This window comes from Miniopterus natalensis, chromosome 3 (genome assembly GCF_054644295.1).
Source record: "Miniopterus natalensis isolate mMinNat1 chromosome 3, mMinNat1.hap1, whole genome shotgun sequence".
NCBI lineage: Eukaryota > Metazoa > Chordata > Mammalia > Chiroptera > Miniopteridae > Miniopterus > Miniopterus natalensis.
In genome coordinates this window covers 93,928,204-93,949,883 of record NC_142083.1, presented here as the reverse complement: position 1 = coordinate 93,949,883, position 21,680 = coordinate 93,928,204, and the positions used below count along the sequence as shown (strand labels likewise).

The window sequence follows — 21,680 nt, the reverse complement described above, 5'->3', positions numbered from 1 at the left end:
TGCAACCTTGACCGTGAGAACCCCTGCCCAACAGACCAACCACAGAGCCAGAGCCCACCAGCAAGCCTTGGAGGGCGGCTACAGGACCCCAACACGCCAAGGTGAAAGCGCCCATTTTTTAGGGCTCAGCTCTCCCAGAGGACAAGGAGGAGGGATGGCCCTGGGCAGCTGGGTGCCGGGGCACATTTTCCCTACATTTTCCCTACATTTTATAAATGCTTCATTTCAACTCTTTGACATTTAAACGTTTGATCAGGAACACAGGAGCTGAGAGACGCAGGGCCATGAAGGAAGCTGGCAGGAGGGGGCCTGTCGGCAGCAGGTTAAAATGAGAATCACTCCTCCTGAGCGCAGCCTTCCTGCAGCCAGGGAAGCCACGTGTGCTGTTGGGAACTAGTGGTTACCTCAATGTCCCTGGGGAGGGGCTGCCAACAACACAAGGCATCAGGCCCACAAGTCCACATGGACCCTCGCAATCTTGTGTTTACAGGTTTCACAAAGCAATGGAACACCGTGCTGAGATACCTGCACCAGCATTTCCATAGTTGATACAAAGCTGTAAAATGAAGCACCTAGAAAGGTCCATGCAAATCCCATTCCATGACACCCCTAGAGGTAAGGGGCAGCTGCTGGTCACAGAGAGCTTTGGCTCCATCTAGAATGTCACAATCTTTGGACAAGAATGTCTGTGATTCTCAAGCAATTTTTAAAAATATATGTTTTTATTGATTTCAGAGAGAGGAAGAGAGAGTAACATCAATGAGAGAGAAACATGGATTGCCTGCCTCCTGCATGCCCTCCACTGGGGATCAAGCCCACAACCCAGGCTTGTGCCCTGATGCGGAAGTGAATCTATTACTTCCTGGTGCACGGGACAACACTCAACCACTGAGCAACACCAGCTGGGTTCAAGCAATTTTTAAATGTCCTTATTCCCAGACTCACAGCAGCATGGCCCATGCAGGCAACTGCCGAGTGACATGCACCCCAAGCTCAGCCAAGAACAGGGACAAATGACCTTTGGGACCTGAGGACTCTATAGAGAGTGGCGATAGACAATCATGCTTTGTCATGACCTGTCTGGGAAGAGCAGTAAAGGCGACATCAACAGAAGCGGTGGCACACAGTCTACGTATCATCACAATAGCAAAGACTGACCACAGGCTGCAGTGACAGGCTCGGTAAGCGGCACTATTGTTTTATCACAGATCGACAGATCGAAGCCAAACTGAAAATATCAAGCACAGAAGGAAACTTCCAAATGCAGAAAAGAGTTAGTTGGGAACAAATGCCCCTTCTTCCTGCCACCAACTGTCTTCTGGGTCTGGGCCACACCCCCCGAGTCCCATCAGGACACCCCATGGCTGCCTCTCCCTGTTCCTCCTTGCTCGGACAGCTCAGATAGGTGCTCAAGGCCTGACTATATCAAAACAAAAATGACTTTGTAAAGGTAATGACACAGGATCCTTGAAAGAATGACTTCCTCTAGAAGTAGCTGCAGGAGGGCAGAGGAGGAATAAATGGGGGTGACAGCGGGTCCCTTCTCAGGGTGCCAGGAAAAGGAGAGCGCACCCCCTTCTAGGTGAGCACGGGGCTGCTGCCCTTGGCAGGGGAAAGGGACAGCTCTTGTTGGGGGGTCATGCAGGGGCCCCACAAAAAAGCCAGAGAACAGAGTCTGCAAGCAGAACTTCCAGGAATAAATACTTTCTAAATTTTTCTCTTATAAATATGCATTAAAACATTTGATAACACAAGCAAAGGGCCTTGAAATTAACTTAAAATTAAACCAAGACTGAATTTCCTACACTCCCAGCAGAAAGTTCACCTAAAACATCTGAAGACCGGAATGCGCTTGAAGGCAGCAGCCATGGGCACCCCAGGCCCCGCGGCCACCTCAGTCCCGGGGCACCTTGAAATTGTCCTTCTCTTTGCGGATGGCCCTCATGGTGGTGACAGGGTCCGTCTCGCCCGCGTGCTGCTGCACTGTCTTCTCCCTGCAGGAGCCAGTCGCCAGGGTGCAGGCTGCCTTGCCCTGCCCACCTCCCCTCCCAGGAAACCAGGGAACAACCCATGGCCAACTTGGTGTTTCTAACTGTGGATGGTGTGCTGATCAGGCCCAGTCCTGCTGGTGACCCAGAGAGCAGGGACATCAACCCCATGCTGCTGTCTGGCACTGCCCAGCTCCTTGCAAATGCACCCCACCCATGGATTCTGCCTCCGGGCACCAAGAAAAGTATCCCTCCCAGCCTTTAAGAAAATGTGTCTGATTTGTGCCCATACTTAATCAGGATTTCAGGGCAGTCCCTCCACTATTTGGGACCTGCAGGCGTTTCAGTGAGTGGACATAGTGCTGGAATGAAGCAGAGGCCAAGGACAGCACGGGCCGCTGCCTGCACCCTCCTGCTCGCACCCTCACCTCACTCTCATGAACGGGTTATAGGTGAACTCCTCTGCAATGGTAGACGGCACTGTGGGCTCCCCAATACTGTACTTCTCCTGCAAAAGAAACACATCACTTTACTACAGAAACTTCCAAATATCTTCATTTCAAAATACCTTCTAATGATCTTAACTCATCTGGCTGAGAAGGCAAAGTGAGCAGTTAGATCAGTTCAGGTCAGGCCCCTTCTTGCTCATGGAGAGATGTGAGTGTTGCAGCTGCCACCAGCAACCTGTCCTCCTTCCCTTGCTGTCTTGGAGGGGGAGGGGGACACGGAGCTTTCTTTTTATTAATCTGAAGTTTATGTTTCACATTATAGAATAACCAGCAAGAATGCAGAAGTAACCACAGAAAAGAAGAAAACACCCACTGCCCCTTCCCCAAGACAGGGCATGGGTTGTGCACAGCTCATTGCTGGGAAGGACAGCGAGAAGACATGCCCAGGGTCCTTCCCCTGGCATGACAGCCCCTCTACAGAGTGGTAAGTTCTCATTGAGGGGGTCTTTGGGCAGGGCTTTTCCTACATGGGCTCCCAAGGGAAAAGCACTCAGAAGAGCCCTCAGTGGGCATCTTGTCACCTCCAGTCGGGATGGTCTTGCCCCTGATCAACACTGATCAAGGCAGAGAGAAGATGCACACTGGGTCGTTTGGCCAACTGTAGCTTCTATAAAACTCTACAGGAAGGTCAGAATTAACAGCTGGGGTCTCCATCCTCCCAGCAACCCTGCCCTTCTGCCCAGCTAACCTGGAGGGTCAAGCCAGAGCCTGGACAACAGCTGCTGACACCCAAACCCAGGCTCCCTGACTATCAGGGGCCCTCAGACCTGAGGGCCTGGATCTTCCCACCCCTCACCCTGTGATCGCTGGCATCGAGATGAAGGTTTACTGCTAATCTCTGTGTTTTTCCCTCTGGTAAAAACAAGCTTAGAATGCTTTGTACTACTCCCTGTGCTTCTCCAGTATTCGCTTCTCCTAGGAAATCTTTTTTTTTTTTTTTTAAATATATCTTTATTGATTTCAGAGAGAGGAAAGGAGAGCGAGAGAGAGAGAGAGAGAGAGAGACATAGAAACATCAATGATGAGAGAGTCATTGATCGAGCCCGCAACCCGGGCATGTGCCCTGACTGGGAATCGAACCCCGATCGCCTGGATCCCAGGTCGACGCTCAACCGCTGAGCCACGCCCGGCCGGGCTCTCCTAGGAAATCTTATTGTCTCCTGTGAGGGAAGAAAACAAGTAAACTCTCTTCTGAGGATAATTTTAAAGCAGGTTCTTACATGCATAGCTGGCGGGGGTAAACTGTCGTAACCTCTTAGATTTCCCGTTAAGGTGGGTGTTAACATGCAGTGATTTACAGAAGCAGGAAGGGTACAGGCTGGAAACAATGCAGCGCAGTTCACAAGAGCAAGAAAGTTGGGAACCCTCAATGCCCTCTAAAGGGATTGGTAAAATGATATATAAGTGACATTCACACATTAGTTTATTTGAAAGTAAGATGGCTGGACAGTGATAAAATAAGTACAATAAAATGTTAGTAGTAGAAAGTAGGTGTTAGGTATATGAACATTCATTATGAAATTCCTTCAATGTTTCCATATGTGTGAAAATTCTTGTAACAAAATGTTTAAAAGGCAAAAGAAGTTTAACACGATTCGATATAGCCCATATGTCAAAGAAGAACTCACAAGGGCTATTTTTAAAATATTCCAAATGGAGATAAGGAAAATACAACACCTCAGAATTTGGGGGGCGCCACAAGTGCACACATTAGAAATGCAGGAGGGTCTAAAATCAGTGAGCTCGGGCTCCACGTTAAGAATCTATAAAAAAAAGGAAGTAAATCCCCAGTAAGCAGATGGAAGGAGTTTAAAAAGATAAGAGCAGAAATCGGGGCAATGGAAAAACAAACAAGGAAAAGTAAGGCAAAAGTTGTTCTTTAAAAAATCAACAAAATTGGTAAGAATGACAAAGAGAAAGAATACAAATTACTAACATCAGAAACAAAAGGGGGGATCAGCGCCAACACATACGCTGGGGAGGCCGTCCTACTGATCTAAAACTGGAAGCCAAAACTGTAAAACTTCCAAAAGAAAACACAAGAGAAAACTTTTGACGTTGGAAAAAGCAAAGATTTCTTAGGAGACAAAAGTGTATGAACCATAAAAGAGAATTAATATGTTGGACTTCATCAAAATTTAAAATGCTCTTCAAAAGACATTGTTGAGAAATAAAAGGCAAGCCACAGAATGAGAGAAACTACTCACCATACATACATCTGACAAAGGACTTGTATCCAGAACATACTTTTAAAAATCCTCTTATTATTCAATAAGAAGGAGACAAGCCCATGTTTTAAATGGGCAAAAAGATGTGAACAAACACTTCACAAAATGGCCAGTAAGCATATAAAACGATGCTCAGCATTACTGGACACCAGGTAAGTGCAACTTAAAAGCACAATGAACCACCAGTACGTACTCACTAAAATTATTAAAATTAAAAAGACTGACAATACCAAGTGCTGGTAGGGATGTGGAACAACTGGAACTCTCATACTTTGCTGGTAGAAATGTAAAATAATACAAACACTTAGGAAAATAGTTTGGCAGATGCTTTAAAGTCAAACATACACCTATAAACAACCCAGCCATTCCATTCCTAGGTATTTACTCAGGAGAAATTAAAATAGATGTCACACAAAGACTTGCACACAAATGTTCATAGCAGCTTTATTTACAACAGCCCATTACTGGAAACAACTATTGAGAGATGAATGGATAAACAAAATGTGGCATATCCAAACAATGGAATACTATTTAGCAATAAAAAGGAATGAACTAATGATACATGCAGCAACATGAATGAATCTTAAAATCATTCTGCTGAGTGAAAAAAAGATAAAAGAGTACATACTGTATAGTTCCATTTATATAAAATACTAGAAAATGCAAACTACCTTCTAGTGGTATACAATAGATCAGCAGTCCTCTGGAGCCAGGGCAGTGAAAAAGAGGCATGAGGAAGATAGGGGGTGATGGAAATGTTCTGTGCCTTAACTGTAGCGATAGACATTTCACCGGTATGTACATCTGTAAAAATTCACTCAGTTCTTCACTTCAAACTGATGCAGTTTTGCCCGGCCGGTGTGGCTCAGCAGTTGAGCATCAACCTAGGATCCAGGAGATCATGGTTCGATTCCTGGTCAGGGCACATGCCAGGGTTGCAGGCTTGATCCCCAGTCGGGGGCGTGCAGGAAGCAGCCAATCAATGACTCTCTCATCATTGATGTTTCTCTCTCTCTCCCTCCCTCTCTCTGAAATCAATAAAGATATATTTATCAAAAATAAATAAACTGATGCAGTTTATTACACGTTAACTAAACCTCAATAAAGTTGATATTAAAAAGGAACAAAAAGTATGAAAACTGTCAATAAATTTGAAAACCTTGATGAAATGGACAAATTCCTTGAAAGATACAAGTTGCTAACAAAACTAACTAAAGAAGATATTAAAATCTAATAGCCCTACACAAAGAAATTAATTCATAACAAAAGATCTTTCCACAAAAAGAATTCAATGTCCACATGGCTTCAGTGGTAAATTCTAACAAACATTAAAGAAATAGTAACAATCATAGAAAATTCAGAAACTAGGAGGCAAAAGCACTTTCTTATTTTATGAGGCCAGCATTACCCTGATATTATGACTAGAAAAAGACAATGTAAGAAAATAAAACTACAGACCAATATCCCTTTGAACACAGACAGAAAAACAGACTCTAGCAACATATGAAAAGAATAACAGACTATGACTAAGGTTTATCCAGAAAGCAAGATTGGTTTTACATTTGAAACCAACTGATGCACTCCATCATATTAACAGAGTAAAAGAGGGAGAGAAAAACATGATTATATAATAAATGAAGAAAAATCATTTGACAAATTTCAACATTAACTCATGGTAGAAACTCTCAGAAAACCAGGAATATAAGTGAACTTCATCAGCCTTATAAAGAGGATTTATGAAAAACCCACAGCTAATTTTGTACTTAATGGTGAAAGAATGAATGCTTTGTCCTTAAGACTAGGAACAAGCCAAGTATGTCCACTCTCACCACTTCTGTTTAACACTGTACTGGAGGTGTCAGCCAGTGCAATAAGGCAAGAAAAATAATAAAAGGTATAGAGATTAGAAAGGAAGAAATAAAAGTATTAGTTGATGACATGATTGTCTACAGAAAAAAATGCTAGAATAAGTGAGTTTAGCATGGGTCTATGAGGTCTAAATACAAAAATCAATTGTATTTCTAAAGACTATCAACAAATAATCATTTATAATAAAACCCAAAAACATGAAGTACTTAACAATATGTGCAAGATCTTTAACACTGAAAATTATAAAATATTGCTGAGAAAAACCTAAAGGACCTCAATAAATGGAAAGCTATATCAGATTCAATATTGTTATGATCTCAATTCTCTCTAAATCTTTTGTTACAACATAGTCCCACCCAGTCAAAAGCCAAGCTGACTTTTTTGTAGAAATTAAAAGACCCTAAAATTTACACAAAAATGCAGCAGGCTTAGAAGAGTCAAAACCCATTTTTAAAAAAGAATAAAGTTAGAGGATTTCTACTATCTGATTCCCAGACTTACCTAAGCTATAGTAATCAAGACAGTATTATTGATACAAGGATCAGTCATACAGATTAATGGAACAAAATAAGAGTCCAGAAGTAGATTCCTACAGAGTCCATTTTATTCAGCAAAGATGCCAAGGAAAACCACTGAGGAAAGGACAGTCTTTTCAACAAACGGTGCTGAATAACTGAATGTCAATATGCAAAAAAGTGAACTTCTACCCTTACCTTACACCACAAACAAACATTAACTTGAAATGGATCACTGACTTAAATAGAAATCTATATGAACATAAAAGCTAAGACTATACAACCTCTAGGAGAAAATAGGAGAAAATCTTTGTGATGTAGGGGTATGCAAAGATATTTTAGACAGAACACAAAAAGCATAAAAAGATTAATAAACTGAGCTTCACCAGGACAATAAGCCAACCCCTGGGGCTGAGCCAAGGAGCAAGTTTGGGGCCATTGTTGAAATAAATGCCCTTCAGACAAACAGCCTCCAGAGCAAACAGCTGCCACACAGTCCCACCTGCTGCTCATGACATGGGAAGTGGGAGGGGATCTGGCACTTCACCCTGCTAGGGCACTTGTTGGAACACAGAGTCCCAGGTCCAGCCGAGACCCACTGAGTCAGAAAGGATTTGACAAGCCACCTAGTTCCTGCACAAAGTTGGGTGGTCTAAGCCCCAGCTTGTTCACAGCCTTGAGGAGCACTTGCTGCCCACTCTGGAAATGACGCCTTGAGTGCCAGCAACCTGGGCCCTACATGGTCCCAGGAAGTCACTTCACAGTGACTGACCCATAGGATGTGCACCATAGCATATGCCACTCACCTTTGCCCAGGCCAGTTTCTCCTGAATGGCTGGGTTGCTGGGCTCCACATGCCGAGCGAACTTAAGGTTGTTGATGGTATATTCGTGGCCACAGTACACTCTCTGAGGAAAAAGCCAAACCCATGAGCTCTGAAGAGACTCATTAATCCCCCGTGAAACTCCTTAGAGATGGGCCTTAAGGGCCCTGTGCTGGAACACTGACACCCAGGGAGATGCCCCTTAGGACAAGATGCTTCTTGCATGTATGTGAAACAATAAAAAGCACATTAAGAGAAAACCTACGGTTCTAGAGAAAATGTCCCCACCCTCCCACTCTTCCTCATACACGGGTAGTCACAGGGGGCAGAGGGGGGGGCACAGGACAGGAGGTAAGAGGACAGAGTGGGAGAGCAGGCCGTGTCCTCACACCCCCAGCCAGGGAACTTGACAGAGGCTCTGCCTACTGTGTCCGGAGGGAGCCGGCCCAGGACCTCGATCAGGGCTTTGTACATCTCGTCTGCTGTCCCTTCAAAGAACTTCCCACAGCCAGCCACAAACAAGGTGTCACCTGAAAGAGGACAGCCACGGAACAGTGAGGCAGCCAGGACACACCCCCGCGAGAGGCTGATAGTCCACTACCGGACGATGCTGATCACCCGAGGTCTGTGGGCCAAGGCTCCGCTTTGTCCCCTGGGCTGACTGGGGCCCAGCCTCAGACGTGTCCTCCACCTAGACACCCGACAAGGTCCAAAGACAACCCACAGCTCTCGGTTCCCACCCACGCCCAAACTTTTCACTCAAGTCTCACTCACCGGTACCACCAGCTCCCAAACAGCTGCTCAAACCCAAACCTTAGGGTCATGCTGACTCCTCCCTTCACTGCCCAGTCCTGTCAGCAGTAGTGCCAAGACCCCCTCCCCAGCATTTGTCCCCACCCACCAGTAGCCCCCCTCCCAGGCATGGCCTCCCTGCATTTTCCCTTATCCCAGGTAGCCAGAGCCATCCTGTAATACCCTCCTTGATCTCATCAGCCTCACCTGAGCCCTCCAGGAGCCCCTCACAAGGGCCCATAGCCCATGAGGGCCCTCAAGATTCGGACCTGCCACCTGCAGATCACCACTTCCTGATTCCACCCTTTAGACAGTGTCCCCTCTGCCTGACGCCCACCAGGTCTCTATGCTCTGCTGCTTCCCTTTCCGGGTCTCTTCTCTGAGAATGGGCTCAGTGCCAAGTGGAAGCCCATAGGCATTTGCTCTCCAGGCCCCTGCAGTGAGAAGGGTCTGGGACTCCATGACATCAAGTAACATTCCTCTCCCATCAGCACCTGCCAAGCCTCTTCCCTGGCCTGTCAGTGCCCAGTCCTGCCCACCACATTCCAGGCCCAAAGCCACTCCCTCCTATGGGCTGTCACCTCCTCTACTTACATCTTAGGGGAAGGGAGCGTGGCCCTGGGTCACTCGGACCTGGGCTCGAGGCCTGGGACCACCAATAATCCCACCTTTGGCTGCTACAGATTCCTTGGCTGTGCACACAGGCCAGCTGGGGCCCTGCTGGGTCGTCCTATTTCCCACACCATTAGTCCTCACTGTAGATACCCCAGACACCTTAGCTTCCCCACTGAGGACACTGTGTGATTTTTCACATTTTATTATTAAAGTCACCAATAAGACAATGTACTCTTTGCCAGCTGCTGTCACACAGACAACAGTAACAACTCGTGCAGGACACAGTTCAGGTCTGTGTTTGCAACAGTCAGCTCTCCACACTTTCCAAAGCAGGACTCAGCTTCTAACAGCACAGTCCCCAGGGCCACTCCCCCAGTTCCGGACAACAGTGGGAGCCAGGCACTGCCTTACCACCTTACAGATGGACACACCAAGGGCCAGTAGAAACAGGAGTGTGATGTCCTGAGGGTTTGCTGGACAAGGCACCGGGCACACTCCTGTCACCTCAAGCCTACACCACTCAGTGGGGACACTTTGCTCTCACCACACACACATAGGCGAGACCACTTCAGTGCAGTGGACATGTGTCATGTGGGCCAACTGACCTACTCCAACCACAGTCAGACTCAGCCCGGCATGAGGCTAGGGGCTGCCACAATGTGCAGGGACCTGTAACCTGCCTCACAGCCCCACATCTCCATCACTACAGTGAGAACACTGAAAACGGCTGTACATATTTTTCAAAAACTTAGTTCTGAGGATAATTTTGGATTTGTAGACAAGCTAGAGGCTCCTTATGCACCCCCCCCTCAGTTGGCGTTTCCCTGATGTATTTGTCAAAACTACAAGCCTGTGTCCCTCCATTGCTATTAACTAAAAACTCCACCCCAGATTCAATGCACATTTCCGATTAACGCTGTTTTCCATGCATGGCAGGATCCACTCCAGGAGCCACTGCATTCAGCCATTGTATTTTAAAACAAACTTTCACTACAATTACAATATCATGATTGTAACTTCAATTTCTGGGAGACTCAGAGCTTAAAACCGTTTACATTCACTAAAAAGTTAGGGTGGCAGTAGGGGTCTCTGGGACCAACAAGCCCACTCTTTGCTGGGCACTCCCAACCATTACTGCTCATCCGTGGCCACTGGCTCATGCCACCCTGAATGACTGTTGTCACTGTTGTTCTACTTCACAGGTTTCCCAACCAGCACCAACATTCTTTCATTTTCTCTCAAAAGGGGAAAAATACCTCCGATTGCTGGAAAGACCTGCTTGCCCTGACTGAGTGCTGCTCACACAGCCCAGCGCTCCGTGCTTCACAAACCTCACTCAGGGTCACGGCCTCTGCAGACTGCAGCCACTACCTGAGCTCATCCAGCACCGTCCGAGCTTGTCAGCGCTGCCAGGCAGGCCGCTTTAAGCATTGCTTTGTGTAGAAGACTCTGACCAGGGGCTGGCTACAGACTGCCAAACCCAGCTGGGCTCACAGCCCATGGCGGGATGGGCAGTGTCAAGGGTATCAGTTAGGCCCACATAGGCGGGTCTGAGGCTCACTGCCCCGCCCACCTGGCAGCTGCTGGAGAAAGTGGTGGCTCAGGCTGCATCTCCACCAGGCAGAGTCTCTCAAAGAAAGGCTTGTCCCCAGGGCACTGGACAGTGGTCAGAGGGAAGCAAAAGGCCAGCCCCAGCTCTGCCCTGAGGGCTATGGCCCTCCTCTCACCCCCATGTAGTTTCAGACAGGAAGAGCTCTGCTACTTCACCCCCATGCCAAGAGGGTCTTTACCAATCCCCAGCACACACACCTGAAACCTCACCTGTAAACACAGCAGGGGGCTCAGAACTGCCGGGCTTGCTCACAAAGTAGCAGATGTGTCCAGAAGTGTGACACGGCGTCGACAGGCACTTGACGTTGAGGGACCCCACCTGAAACAAAGCACGTGCTGGCGTGTGCTCCCAGGGCTCACAAACACACTGCCCGCTGGTCCCGTAAGTCTCGCCTCAGACCCCACGCCCACCACACAGCAAGACATGGATCTTGCTGGTGACCATGAGACTCAGTACTCGTGTGTGCCCCCAGGGGCAGGGACCACCCTAGAACCAGGTATCTGCTGACATGCAAAACTGAAGGAGCATATTTTGTTTTCTCCCTCAAAATCAGGCCACTGAACTAGAAGTCTTGCTAGAAAAGATGGTTTTGCTTCTTAGGTGCTTCGCCTTTTTTGTTTCTTCTCTGTCTCTCCCCTCCTCCTACCTCTTCACATCAAAAATACAAAAAAAATTGAAATAAAGATGAACATCCATATAACCTTTACCTGAATCAACAAATACTGACAGTTCCCACATCTAGGCATGTGCTCTCTCCACACACATGCATTTCAAGTCACACACATGCTGACAAATCACCCCTAAACACTCTAGCTGCATCTACTAAGAAAAGAACAGCCTCCTGCATAACCTTGCTATCATCACATCCAAGAAATTTAGCATCAGCATGAGAATGTGAGCCCATGTAGAGTCTATATTTAAATTTCCCCAATTCGCTCTAAGTTGTACCCTATAGCTTCTTCTCTTATCTAGTCATCATTTGCACACTGATTTGCTCGTGATGCTCTCAACAGGGGACTGTCCAAGCGGAGGCAACCCCAAGAGGCCCTCCAACCATCCACAGGTCAGGCCATCTCCAGGGCCCAAGCCCTTATGTGCCCCTCTAGGTCCCTGGGGTAACAGAGGGGAGAGTCAGGAGGAGGCAGTGTTCCCACTGTGCGTCCACCCCACACTGTGCTCTAGGGCCTGGCGTACCTTTGCATTGGGGTCCACTCCTCACCTGCAGTGTGGATAGGTGTGTGACCTTGTGAGTCAGGGCCCCAATCCGGTCATCACCCCCATACACCTTCAATCCAGGCTCCAGCATGACAAGCTTCTCATTCCCACCAGCGTGGTCCCTGGAAGTCAAAAAGACCTAGGGCTACTGCTGATATGAAGGAGGTTTGCTTGCTTATAAACCCCAACCAAACAGAATTTTTATTTGCCTAGTTATGTTTCTCAGAAGTAGAAACACATCTTCCAACACAGGAAACTGGCTTCTTGTCTGTCATTTGGCTGCACTGAATAAGAACGTCCTCAGGCACCCTGTTCCCATGCCAGGTACTTCCGTGCCCCTGCCTCAGTCACATTTGAGAAAGGGGGTCAGTTACTCCAGCACTAGCCCAGCCAGGCCCTGAATGCAGGGCAGGGCAGGGAATGTGCCCACACCTAAAGATCAGCCATTCCAGGACAAGGCCAGGGCTTTCTGGTCACAAAGGAACACCTGCCCCTCACTACACATTCACCTATGGACTCTCCTAATGGACCCAGAAACAGCAGGGCCGGAGATAAGAGGAGGCTGACCCTCTGCCCTCCTCCCCTGGAGGGCTGTTACACACTGGCCAGGGTGAGCCCCTCAGCCCACTCACCACCACCACCTACGGGAGGGAGGCACAGGCCACACCCTGGAGCTCGATTTAGGGCCTGGTTTAGGGTTTATATTCTAGCATAAACATGAGGTGCTGAGAAAACCCTCCAGAAAAGTGACATCTGATGTGGGGGTTACTTAGGTGGGAGAGAGAAGCAAATTGTGCAAAGCTGGGAAAGGGGGGAGCTTCCTGCAGCCATATGGAGGCTCAAGAGGCATAAAGCACAGCACAGGTGGATTTCTCCAAAAAAAGAGTGGCTGCACTAAGTAGCTCAGGCCAAGGACGGGGCTGTAGGTCCTGTCCTCTCAGTAATTAGCACCTGATGTCCCAGAGACTCAGCAACTTAGTTACATCAGCACCGACATTTCCACCATTTAACAAACTTTGGCCAAACCACATCCATACGACACTCCTGGTGAGTTACTGGGAGAAAGAAGCCGGTGGAGCAGAGCTCCTGCAGGCTACCTTACAGTGATGTTACAAAGCCGGGGTGGGGGAGGTGTTCAGAGCCAAAGAAACATTATTTTTTTAGCTTTGAAGAGCCTCAAAAGTTTTAAAAACCCAAAAGGACCTTGAACATATAGCTCTGGTCCTAAACCCAAATGGGTGCTCTTTTACCCTTTAGCCTTTAAATACCAAAAACCACCACTAAGCAACCTCTCCTCATATGGCTGCTGACTTTTATTTTAATTTTATTTCTCTATATATGTTTTATTGATTTGAGAGAGAGAGGAAGGGAGAGGGATAGAGAGATAGAAACATCTATTGGCTGCCTCCTGCACACACCCTAGTGGGGATCGAGCCCCAAACCTGGGCATGTTCCTTGACTGGGAACTGATGACCTTTTGGCTCACAGGTCGAAGCTCAACAACTGAGCCACACTGGCTGAACTGGCTGCTGATTTTTTAAAACACTAATGTCTAGTCTAGTTTCTTCCCCAACAGTGAGGCCAACATCCCATCACACAAGCCCAAGTGCATTCAAAGACAGTGTTGGAGGTCCTCTTACAGCAGAAGGATCCACAGCACAAGCATCTCCCCATGGAGCCTCCAAGTTATCAGACCCCATCACAGGCCAAGGGGCTAGGGCCTGGAAGCCCAAGGGAACGGGGTAGCAGCATGAAGGCTGAGGCCCGAAGCCTTCTCAAAATCCCACTGGAGGCAGACTCTAAGTTGCACAGTGGTCATAGCTATGGGAGCAGAAGTAACCCAGGCTGCCAACTTCAGGAAGGCCCAGAGAGCCTGTGAGAATCCCACCCAACCCCACCCTAAGGGTGTGCCTGGCATGAAGCCATTAAGCCTAATCAGCTCTGCTGGCCTGGAAGGAGCTCAGTCTCTGGAGTGGAACACTTACCAATGGTGGTGGGTGGTGAGCAGTGTAGTCAGCTTCACCCCATGCTTTTTTGCCATTTCTACAACCTGTAACCAAACATGAGGCAGGACAGAGGCCACTGTCACACTCCCAGTGCTGGCTCACCAGCCTGCAAGGCGGGGTGCCCAGTGGAACTCAGGGTGTGCCAGGAATGTCCAGGCCCTGTCCTGACCCTGCCAATTCGACCTAACTTCATAGAGCAGGTAAAGGTGGCCTTTTTTTCTCTTGATCCACTTAGCAACTCAATGCCCCCCAAGACCTCTCTCTCCAAGTCCCTCTGGCCAAGAGCACAAATCCTCAAGTAAGAGTAGACAGTGACAAGGACAGCCCCTGCTTCTCTGCCCAGGGACTTTATAAACACAAGCCCATATCTTTCCACACCAAAGCCTCTGGTCACCCCCACCCCTTTCATTGGCCCTTTGCCAAAACAACAGTGACTGGGCACTAAATTGTTTGTAAAAAACTAAGTGGATTAATTTCCAGTTAACTTTGGCCAAGCTGTAAGAGCACTGCAGTTATCAAACCCAGCAGGGGATGAAGAATTGGTGCCAGCGACACACCTCCCACCTTCTGGGGCTGCACTGGGTCCACAATGGCGGCCTCCTTGGTGTCATCATCGATGATCAGATACATGTAGTTGTCAGTCAGGGCCGGCAGTAACTCAACCTTCATGGCGCCCTGTTCCACGATCAAGCTCTTCCTCGAATCTGTGCGATGGAGGAGGATTCCCAACAGGGCTGGACCTGAAGGAGAGTGCAGTTTTAATCCGTGTGCACAGGAGGCCACATCAGGCACAGACTTCAAAACAAGTCCTCAACGATGCAGCAGCAAGAGGATGTGACATCCCAGAACAACATGCAGCAAACGTCCAAGCATGAGGCTCACCGTGCAGGGTTTTCTAAGTTCCTTTCATAGAGAAGAGAATATCCTCATTTAACCACATCAGTAAGAAAACCTAGGAAACAGTTCATGTTCATATTCATGGAAATCAGCTCTTCCAGATTTATGATTCTTGTTTTCTTTTGCAAGACTTCTAAAAGGAAAGAAGGGCTAGCTCGTGGCTGTGATTCAAACCATCGGCATACGTGACTACTGTCAGTTCTGGGTTGCTTCTCTTCAGAGAAGACCATGAAGAGAAGAACCGGAGTAAAAGTGCCAAGTTGGGCTGTTTCTGACTTTTTTTTAAATCCTTATCCAAGGATATTTTTTCCATTGCTTTTCAGAGAGAGTGGAAGGGGTGGTGGGGAAAGAGAAACATTGATGTGAGAGAGACACATGCATGAGCCTCAGCCAGGGCTAGGGATAAAGCCTGCAACTCAGGACCCTTTAGTCAGCAGGCTGACGCTCTATCCTCTGAGTCAAGCCAGCTAGGGGTAAGCTGGGCTGTTTCTTACTCATAGTACACTGATGCCTCTCCAGCTAAAACAATATTCACCTTCAAACAGCAGGAACTAGAAACTTGGATAATGCACAAAAACCACCAGGGCCTGAGAAATGGAGAGTTGGCCACAACTGTTCTAGATTTGAGTATGCAGGATACCAGTCACCATCGAACTGAGCCAAAGGACTCTGCCAAGGTGGCCAGTAGTGACTGAAGGGCAAAAGCATCTTCCAGGCAGCAGACAGGTGCCAGAATATTTTCAACAATGAAACTCCTATTATTCAATCTAACAATTCATGGAGGCTCCAATAATACTTTAAGTCTTAGCATAAAAGGGATTAAAACTGCACAACAGAAGGTGACAGAAGGCAGCCATGAAATTCTGGGGTAGGTACTGGGATGGGGGCCTCTCCTCAAAGGGATCCAGAAAGCAGGGAGCACCAACTGACTGATAGATAGACAGGCCATGTCTCCAGGGACCATCAAAAGCAAATTCAAATTTATCTGCCATGGCGAGGGAAACTGCCTGAACTGCAGCTTTAATGATCGCACACAGATATCCAGTGCCCCCTTTCCTTTGACAACCAGCTGGGCATGTTCCAGGCCCTTCTCCTCATGCACAGCAGAACAAATATTTTTGTATGATCAAATTTGTGACGTTCCACCTCCCCTGAGCCCCAGTGCTATACTATACAGAGCACTGTGTGCATTGGGGTGGGGGGTGGGAGAGCAGAAGGATAAAAACAAAACTCCACGAGTCTGGAAGCACCCTCCTCAAAAGGGGGCTCCATTTTTGTATTTCCCATAGAACATTATCCACACTGCCCAGGTGAAGAAAACATTATTTACAGTTGGTGCTTGGGAACCTGAGGAAGATGCCATTTTCTCTAAAGAAAGAATTCATCTGCTGCAATCACCACTAGAAACCTAATATTCCTTTTCCCAATATTATATAATCTAGCCCACCACAGCCTGAGAAATCCTCCCAGCTCATTGGTTTGCAGCTGTGATCTTCTGTGTAACCGGAGGGCATGGACATACAGCCTATGATCTGGGCCAAGTCCTGAGACATGTTTTGTTTAACTTATTTTGCATGGGGCCAGTCCTTCTGCATGGTATCAATGGCTGGGGCCATTTGAGGAAGCTGTACTCCTGGCAGTTCCCTACAGTTCCACTTATACTATCTGTCTGACTCCTGACACAAAAACTCAACCCTGACACTTTGATGAGTTTTCCTCTTTTCTTAGTAATGATGACACATTATCTACTCCAGAACCTTGACTGCTTTCTGTGGGATTTGAAAATGGCCAAGGTTGGCTTCACTGCTTGGTCCACCTGCCTACCTAGTGCCCTCCCGTCCTTTAGTTAACTGCTAACCAGGTCCCAGAGATTGGGGTTAACTTACTGCCCCTATTGCTAATCAGCCAGATAAGCTATCAGGAAATAAAGAAAAGGAGGTTTCAAAATAAAGGCCAAAATATTCCAACAAAGCAAAAGGTTAGAATTTAATCTGACAGCTGGAAGAGGGGGCCCTTGGAGGCCAATGTGCCTAACCCCTCTCGTTTTATTTATTTATTTATTTATTTATTTATTTATTTATTTATTTATTTATTTAAATAGGTCTCTATTGATTTCAGAGAGAGGAAGGGAGAGAGAGAGATAGAAACATCAATGATGAGAGAGTCATTGATTGGCTGCCCCCTGCACACACACGCACACACCCCCCATTGGGGATCGAGTCCACAATCCCGGAGTGTGCCCGGACGGGGGAATCGAACAGCTATCTCCTGGATTCTAGGCCGATGCTCAACAGCTAAGCCACGCCAGCAGGGCAACCCCTCTCATTTTAGAGGCACTAATGGAGGGCCAGGGTCCTACAGCTCACAAGACCCAGTCTTGCTGGAACCTCAGCATTGCTCGAGGGTTCTCCCCTTTGTCATCACTTCCGATTCTGTGCCTCAGGTTCTTCTTGACAACCAAAGGTCAGATGAAAAGGTGTGATTTACTTTGTGGAGAATATACACAGCATCTCCTGGGGCTCTAGGCAGTCACATCAGCCCAGGGCATTAGAAATACGGGGTTTGTGGGGTGGGGGAATGGAAATATGTGGGAACCCCCCGCACCACCCAGCGTCATGAAGATGAGAGCTGCCGGGCTGACCGCAGGGAGGCCGGTCCAAGCGCCGGGGAACACGGCTCCTTACCTAGCACAAATCCTTCAGCAACCTCAGCTGATCTGTTACCCCACTCTGTCTTCAGCCCTCTCAAAGTCTGACCCAACTGCTGTGCAGCCTTTCTCGACCCCAACCGGCCAGCCCGCCGCCGTCAGAGAGGGTTAAAGACCTATGTCGATAAAAAACAGCGTCAGCCGCGGCGGCCCAGTGACTCTCTGCCGCGGCCCGGCGCGGCCCGCCGGCTGCGTCCGCGCCCAACGCCCGGCTGCGGGCCGCGGGCGCCTCTGGGACGCCTCGGAGAACGCAGCTGGCCTAACTGCTACTACCGGGCTATGACACCCGCCAGGACTCTCGGACCCGACCCGTTCCCGCCCCCGGCCCCTGGCCCCCGCCGCTGTCAGCCTCGCCCCGGCCGACCTACCCAGGCCGCGGCGAGCGCAGGCGGCTCCCAGTGCGGTGAGACTCCGGCGGCCGAGCAGCCGCCTCAGCACCATGACCAGCGCGAGAGGTGACCTGCTGGGCAGGTGTGCGCGAGCCGCACACAAACGGCGTCGGCTGTCGTGACCAATCAGCGCCCGCATCGCCCCACCCCTCTTCCGGACCAATCAGCGCTCGCGTCCAAACACATCAGCCACCAGAGCGAAAGGCTCCAGAGCGGCTGCAGCCGGGGAGCTTTAGAGCTTCCCTTCTTTCCGGGGACCGGGTGGCGCCCTGAGGAGCCCGGAAGCACTCACGGGGCGGCGGCTCCCAGGAGGCCGAGCGCCGCTCCGCCGGCGCACCCGGCGGAGGACGGAGCAGAGCGGCAGGTCGCGCACCGGCCGGCGCTCCGAGATAGTTCGTCCTCTCGCGGTAGCTGTAGGCGTCAGGGGCCGGGCCCGCGACTGAATCCTAGTAACTCTAGGGGCTTTGGCAGGAGCCATGGCGGCCTCAAGGCCGCTGTCCCGCTTCTGGGAGTGGGGGAAGAACATCGTGTGCGTGGGCAGGAACTACGCGGACCACGCCAAGGAGATGCAGAGCGCGGTACCGAGCGAGCCGGTGCTCTTCTTGAAGCCGTCCACCGCTTATGCCCCCGAGGGCTCGCCCATCCTCATGCCCACCTACAGCCGCAACCTGCACCACGAGCTCGAGCTGGGCGTGGTGATGGGCAAGCGCGGCCGTGCCGTCCCGGAGGCGGAGGCCATGGACTACGTGGCCGGCTATGCTCTCTGCCTGGACATGACCGCCAGGGACGTGCAGGACGAGTGCAAAAAGAAGGGGCTGCCCTGGACTCTGGCCAAGAGCTTCACAACCTCCTGCCCGGTCAGCGCGTTCCTGCCCAAAGAGAAGGTCCCTGACCCTCACAACCTGAAGCTCTGGCTCAAGGTCAATGGGGAACTCAGGCAGGAAGGTGAGACATCTTCCATGATCTTTACCATCCCCTACATCATCAGCTACGTTTCTAAGATAATGGCCTTGGAAGAAGGAGATATTATTTTGACCGGGACTCCAAAGGGTGTTGGCCCTGTTAAAGTAAACGATGAGATCCAAGCTGGTATACACGGAGTTGTCAGCATGAGATTTAAGGTGGAAAGGCCAGATGATTGAGTCTACAAAGCCTCCGAACTTACTAAGTTTCAGAAGAGAAGGGAGCTGGACTGAAGCAAGCAAAGGTTATTAAAAGTGACAGTCCTTTAATAAGAAACCAACTTTTAAAGATGATTTGATTGGATTGCTATGCCTCAACTCATGAAGATGGGAACTCCATGAAAAAACATGATCTGGAAGAGCTGGGTCGGAAACGGAAAGGAGAAAAGAATGCCTGTCTGTCTTCTAGGAAACAAACAGAATAAAGTATTTGTGATGCCTCCAACAAGGCATGAAATGTTCAGAAGACTTACTTTCCTTTCCTAAAACTGGACTGGATAAGACTTTTCAGTGAGCCATTCTGGGATCTGTAGTTCAATAAGTAAAATCTGCAAAGGAAGTTGAAAAGTATGTTTCAAATCAGTGTTTCCCACATTTCTTTAATCATGACAGTCATCTGGAGGTATTTATAAAAAAGGATTTCCAAATGACTGGCCCATACCAGGCCCACTGTATTAATTAGCAGAATTAACCTCCAGCACTCCAAATGATTCTTATGAAATGTGGAAAAACACTACTCCATATAACCAGTTAATTTAAAATTTTATTTAATAAGTTAACAATGAATGACGACCTCACTCGTTTGTACCCTGGCTCATAGATTCTGAGTTTAAGAGATAATTTTGAAACTCTCATTTCCAAATAAATATGCTGATTTTTGTGTGGCCTAAAAGTGTATTTCCTTCTCCTAATAGTGGCTAGGAGGGATACCTCCTTATTAAGGAGCTTCAGACCTTGGTCACACTGACCTTTGGCCTGGTGAGCACTGTGCTTTATTAACAGAGTTCATCAGCATCTCTACTTCCTGACTAGAAATAAGGCTTCAGGGAAGTCGAGTTGCCTAGGAGTGCTACTTGTGCTTTAACCTGCTCCCTCCCTCTCCTGTCCTATGAAATCAATAAAAGTGTATTTTTAAAAAATAAATAAATAAATGGTTTGCCTTCTAAAATTTTGATACCTTTTTGCCAAATTGTGGAGAAAAAATACATACTAATTCTTCCAAATCTAGATGTAACTTGTACCATTATTTTGCTCATACCACACAATTCTATAACCTAGTTTTTTCACCATATGTCATGACTATCCGTGTTAGTCTGCACATTTCTGCAGTACTATTTTCAGTGACTGCGTAAGATTCTGAAGTCAGTCCTTCATTTTTGGCCATCGAGATTGTTTCTAATTATTTGCTAGTAGAATCAGCACCCTTGTTATTTCTTTTGGCTAGGTTCCCATAAGGAGAGCTGAATCAAGGGTGTGCTCAGATTGAAAGTGTATTGGTCCAGTCAGCAAATACAAGTTTCAGCTGAGCCAAGTCTTCCAAACTGACAGACTTGAAAGCCAGCTAAAGATATGACGCAGGAGCACTGTTCACATATAGCTCCCTTGGGTGGCACAAGCCAGCACCCAGAGTGTGTACAGTGTTCCTGAGGTCAGTGTTCATCACAGTGGTTCACAAGCTTTGTCACAAACAGCTGACAACAGCATTTGCAGGTGTAGCACACAAAGTCCTTGGCTGCAGGGATCAAAAACTGAAAGACTCACCATCTCCCACAAATCCTGGTGTTGGTAAACAGAGTAATCCTAGCACCTAGAAGGTACATTTTCCCCCAACTTTTTATTTTGAATTTTAAACCTCCTAAAAAGTTGAAAGACTAATACAAGAAACTCCATATACCCTTCACTAGAGTGTATATGTGTGTGTGTGTGTTTGTGTGTGTGTGTGTACTTTTGCTTGCAATGAAATACTTGTTTCTTTCAAACAACTGTGCTGTCAAGAGAACTGTTTTGTGGTTTGACTTTTTGCATTAACAAGTAGAAGTATTCTGAGTATTCTGGTCAGAGTAGCAGTCTAGTACATATGCTTTGTGTACCTTTTGTGTATCCCAGACCCTTTTGTAAAAATTATATATATATATATATATATATATATATATGCACACACACACATACATACATAGGAAAATTGGAAGTGGGTTGCAGAAACACTCTACCCTTTCAGCATGCATTTTCTAAGAATGAGGACATTCTTCTATATAGCCACAATACCATTACCACACTTAAAATTATTCCATAACATATTAGTCCATACAGAATATATGGCTTCCTATCTGTTCTTCTGGACTTTTAAAAAATGCTCAGTGGGCTTTTATAAAAAATGAGTATTCTGCATTCACTTAATATACCAAGAACATCTTTCCAGATTAGTGAATATAGATTTTCATAATCACTTTTATTGGCTGACTCTTCAGTCATGTACCCTCATAGAGACGAAGCAGATTAGAGGTTGGCAGGGACTGGGGGAGTGGAAACGGGGAGTTATTATATAATAGGTAC

General features: G+C 47.7%; 2 protein-coding genes across 5 annotated transcripts; one reads left to right on the top strand and one right to left on the bottom strand.

The window, feature by feature from the left end:
- Positions 1-227: 227 nt before the first annotated feature.
- HAGH (hydroxyacylglutathione hydrolase) lies at positions 228-18,427 on the bottom strand. Of its 4 annotated transcripts, XM_087815729.1 has the most exons (10): positions 18,145-18,155; positions 15,055-15,075; positions 14,737-14,912; positions 14,152-14,216; positions 12,171-12,288; positions 11,161-11,269; positions 8,359-8,462; positions 7,916-8,017; positions 2,417-2,496; positions 228-1,994 (listed from the first exon to the last, which is right to left on the bottom strand). In XM_087815729.1, the coding sequence occupies exons 3-10, from the start codon at positions 14,839-14,841 to the stop codon at positions 1,895-1,897; spliced, it is 783 nt and encodes a 260-aa protein (XP_087671855.1). In that variant the 5' UTR covers positions 14,842-14,912; positions 15,055-15,075; positions 18,145-18,155; the 3' UTR covers positions 228-1,894. The 4 variants fall into 4 exon arrangements, with proteins under 4 accessions (XP_087671855.1, XP_087671854.1, XP_087671853.1 ...); XM_087815728.1 differs by lacking the exon at positions 15,055-15,075 and having other exon boundaries at positions 18,145-18,427; XM_087815727.1 differs by lacking the exons at positions 15,055-15,075; positions 18,145-18,155 and adding an exon at positions 17,754-17,829.
- Positions 18,428-18,512: 85 nt separating this feature from the next.
- On the top strand, positions 18,513-20,262 carry FAHD1 (FAH domain containing oxaloacetate decarboxylase 1). The gene has a single exon (XM_016208065.2). It carries the CDS (start codon positions 18,642-18,644, stop codon positions 19,305-19,307), a length of 666 nt encoding a protein of 221 aa, XP_016063551.2. The 5' UTR covers positions 18,513-18,641; the 3' UTR covers positions 19,308-20,262.
- Positions 20,263-21,680: the final 1,418 nt, after the last annotated feature.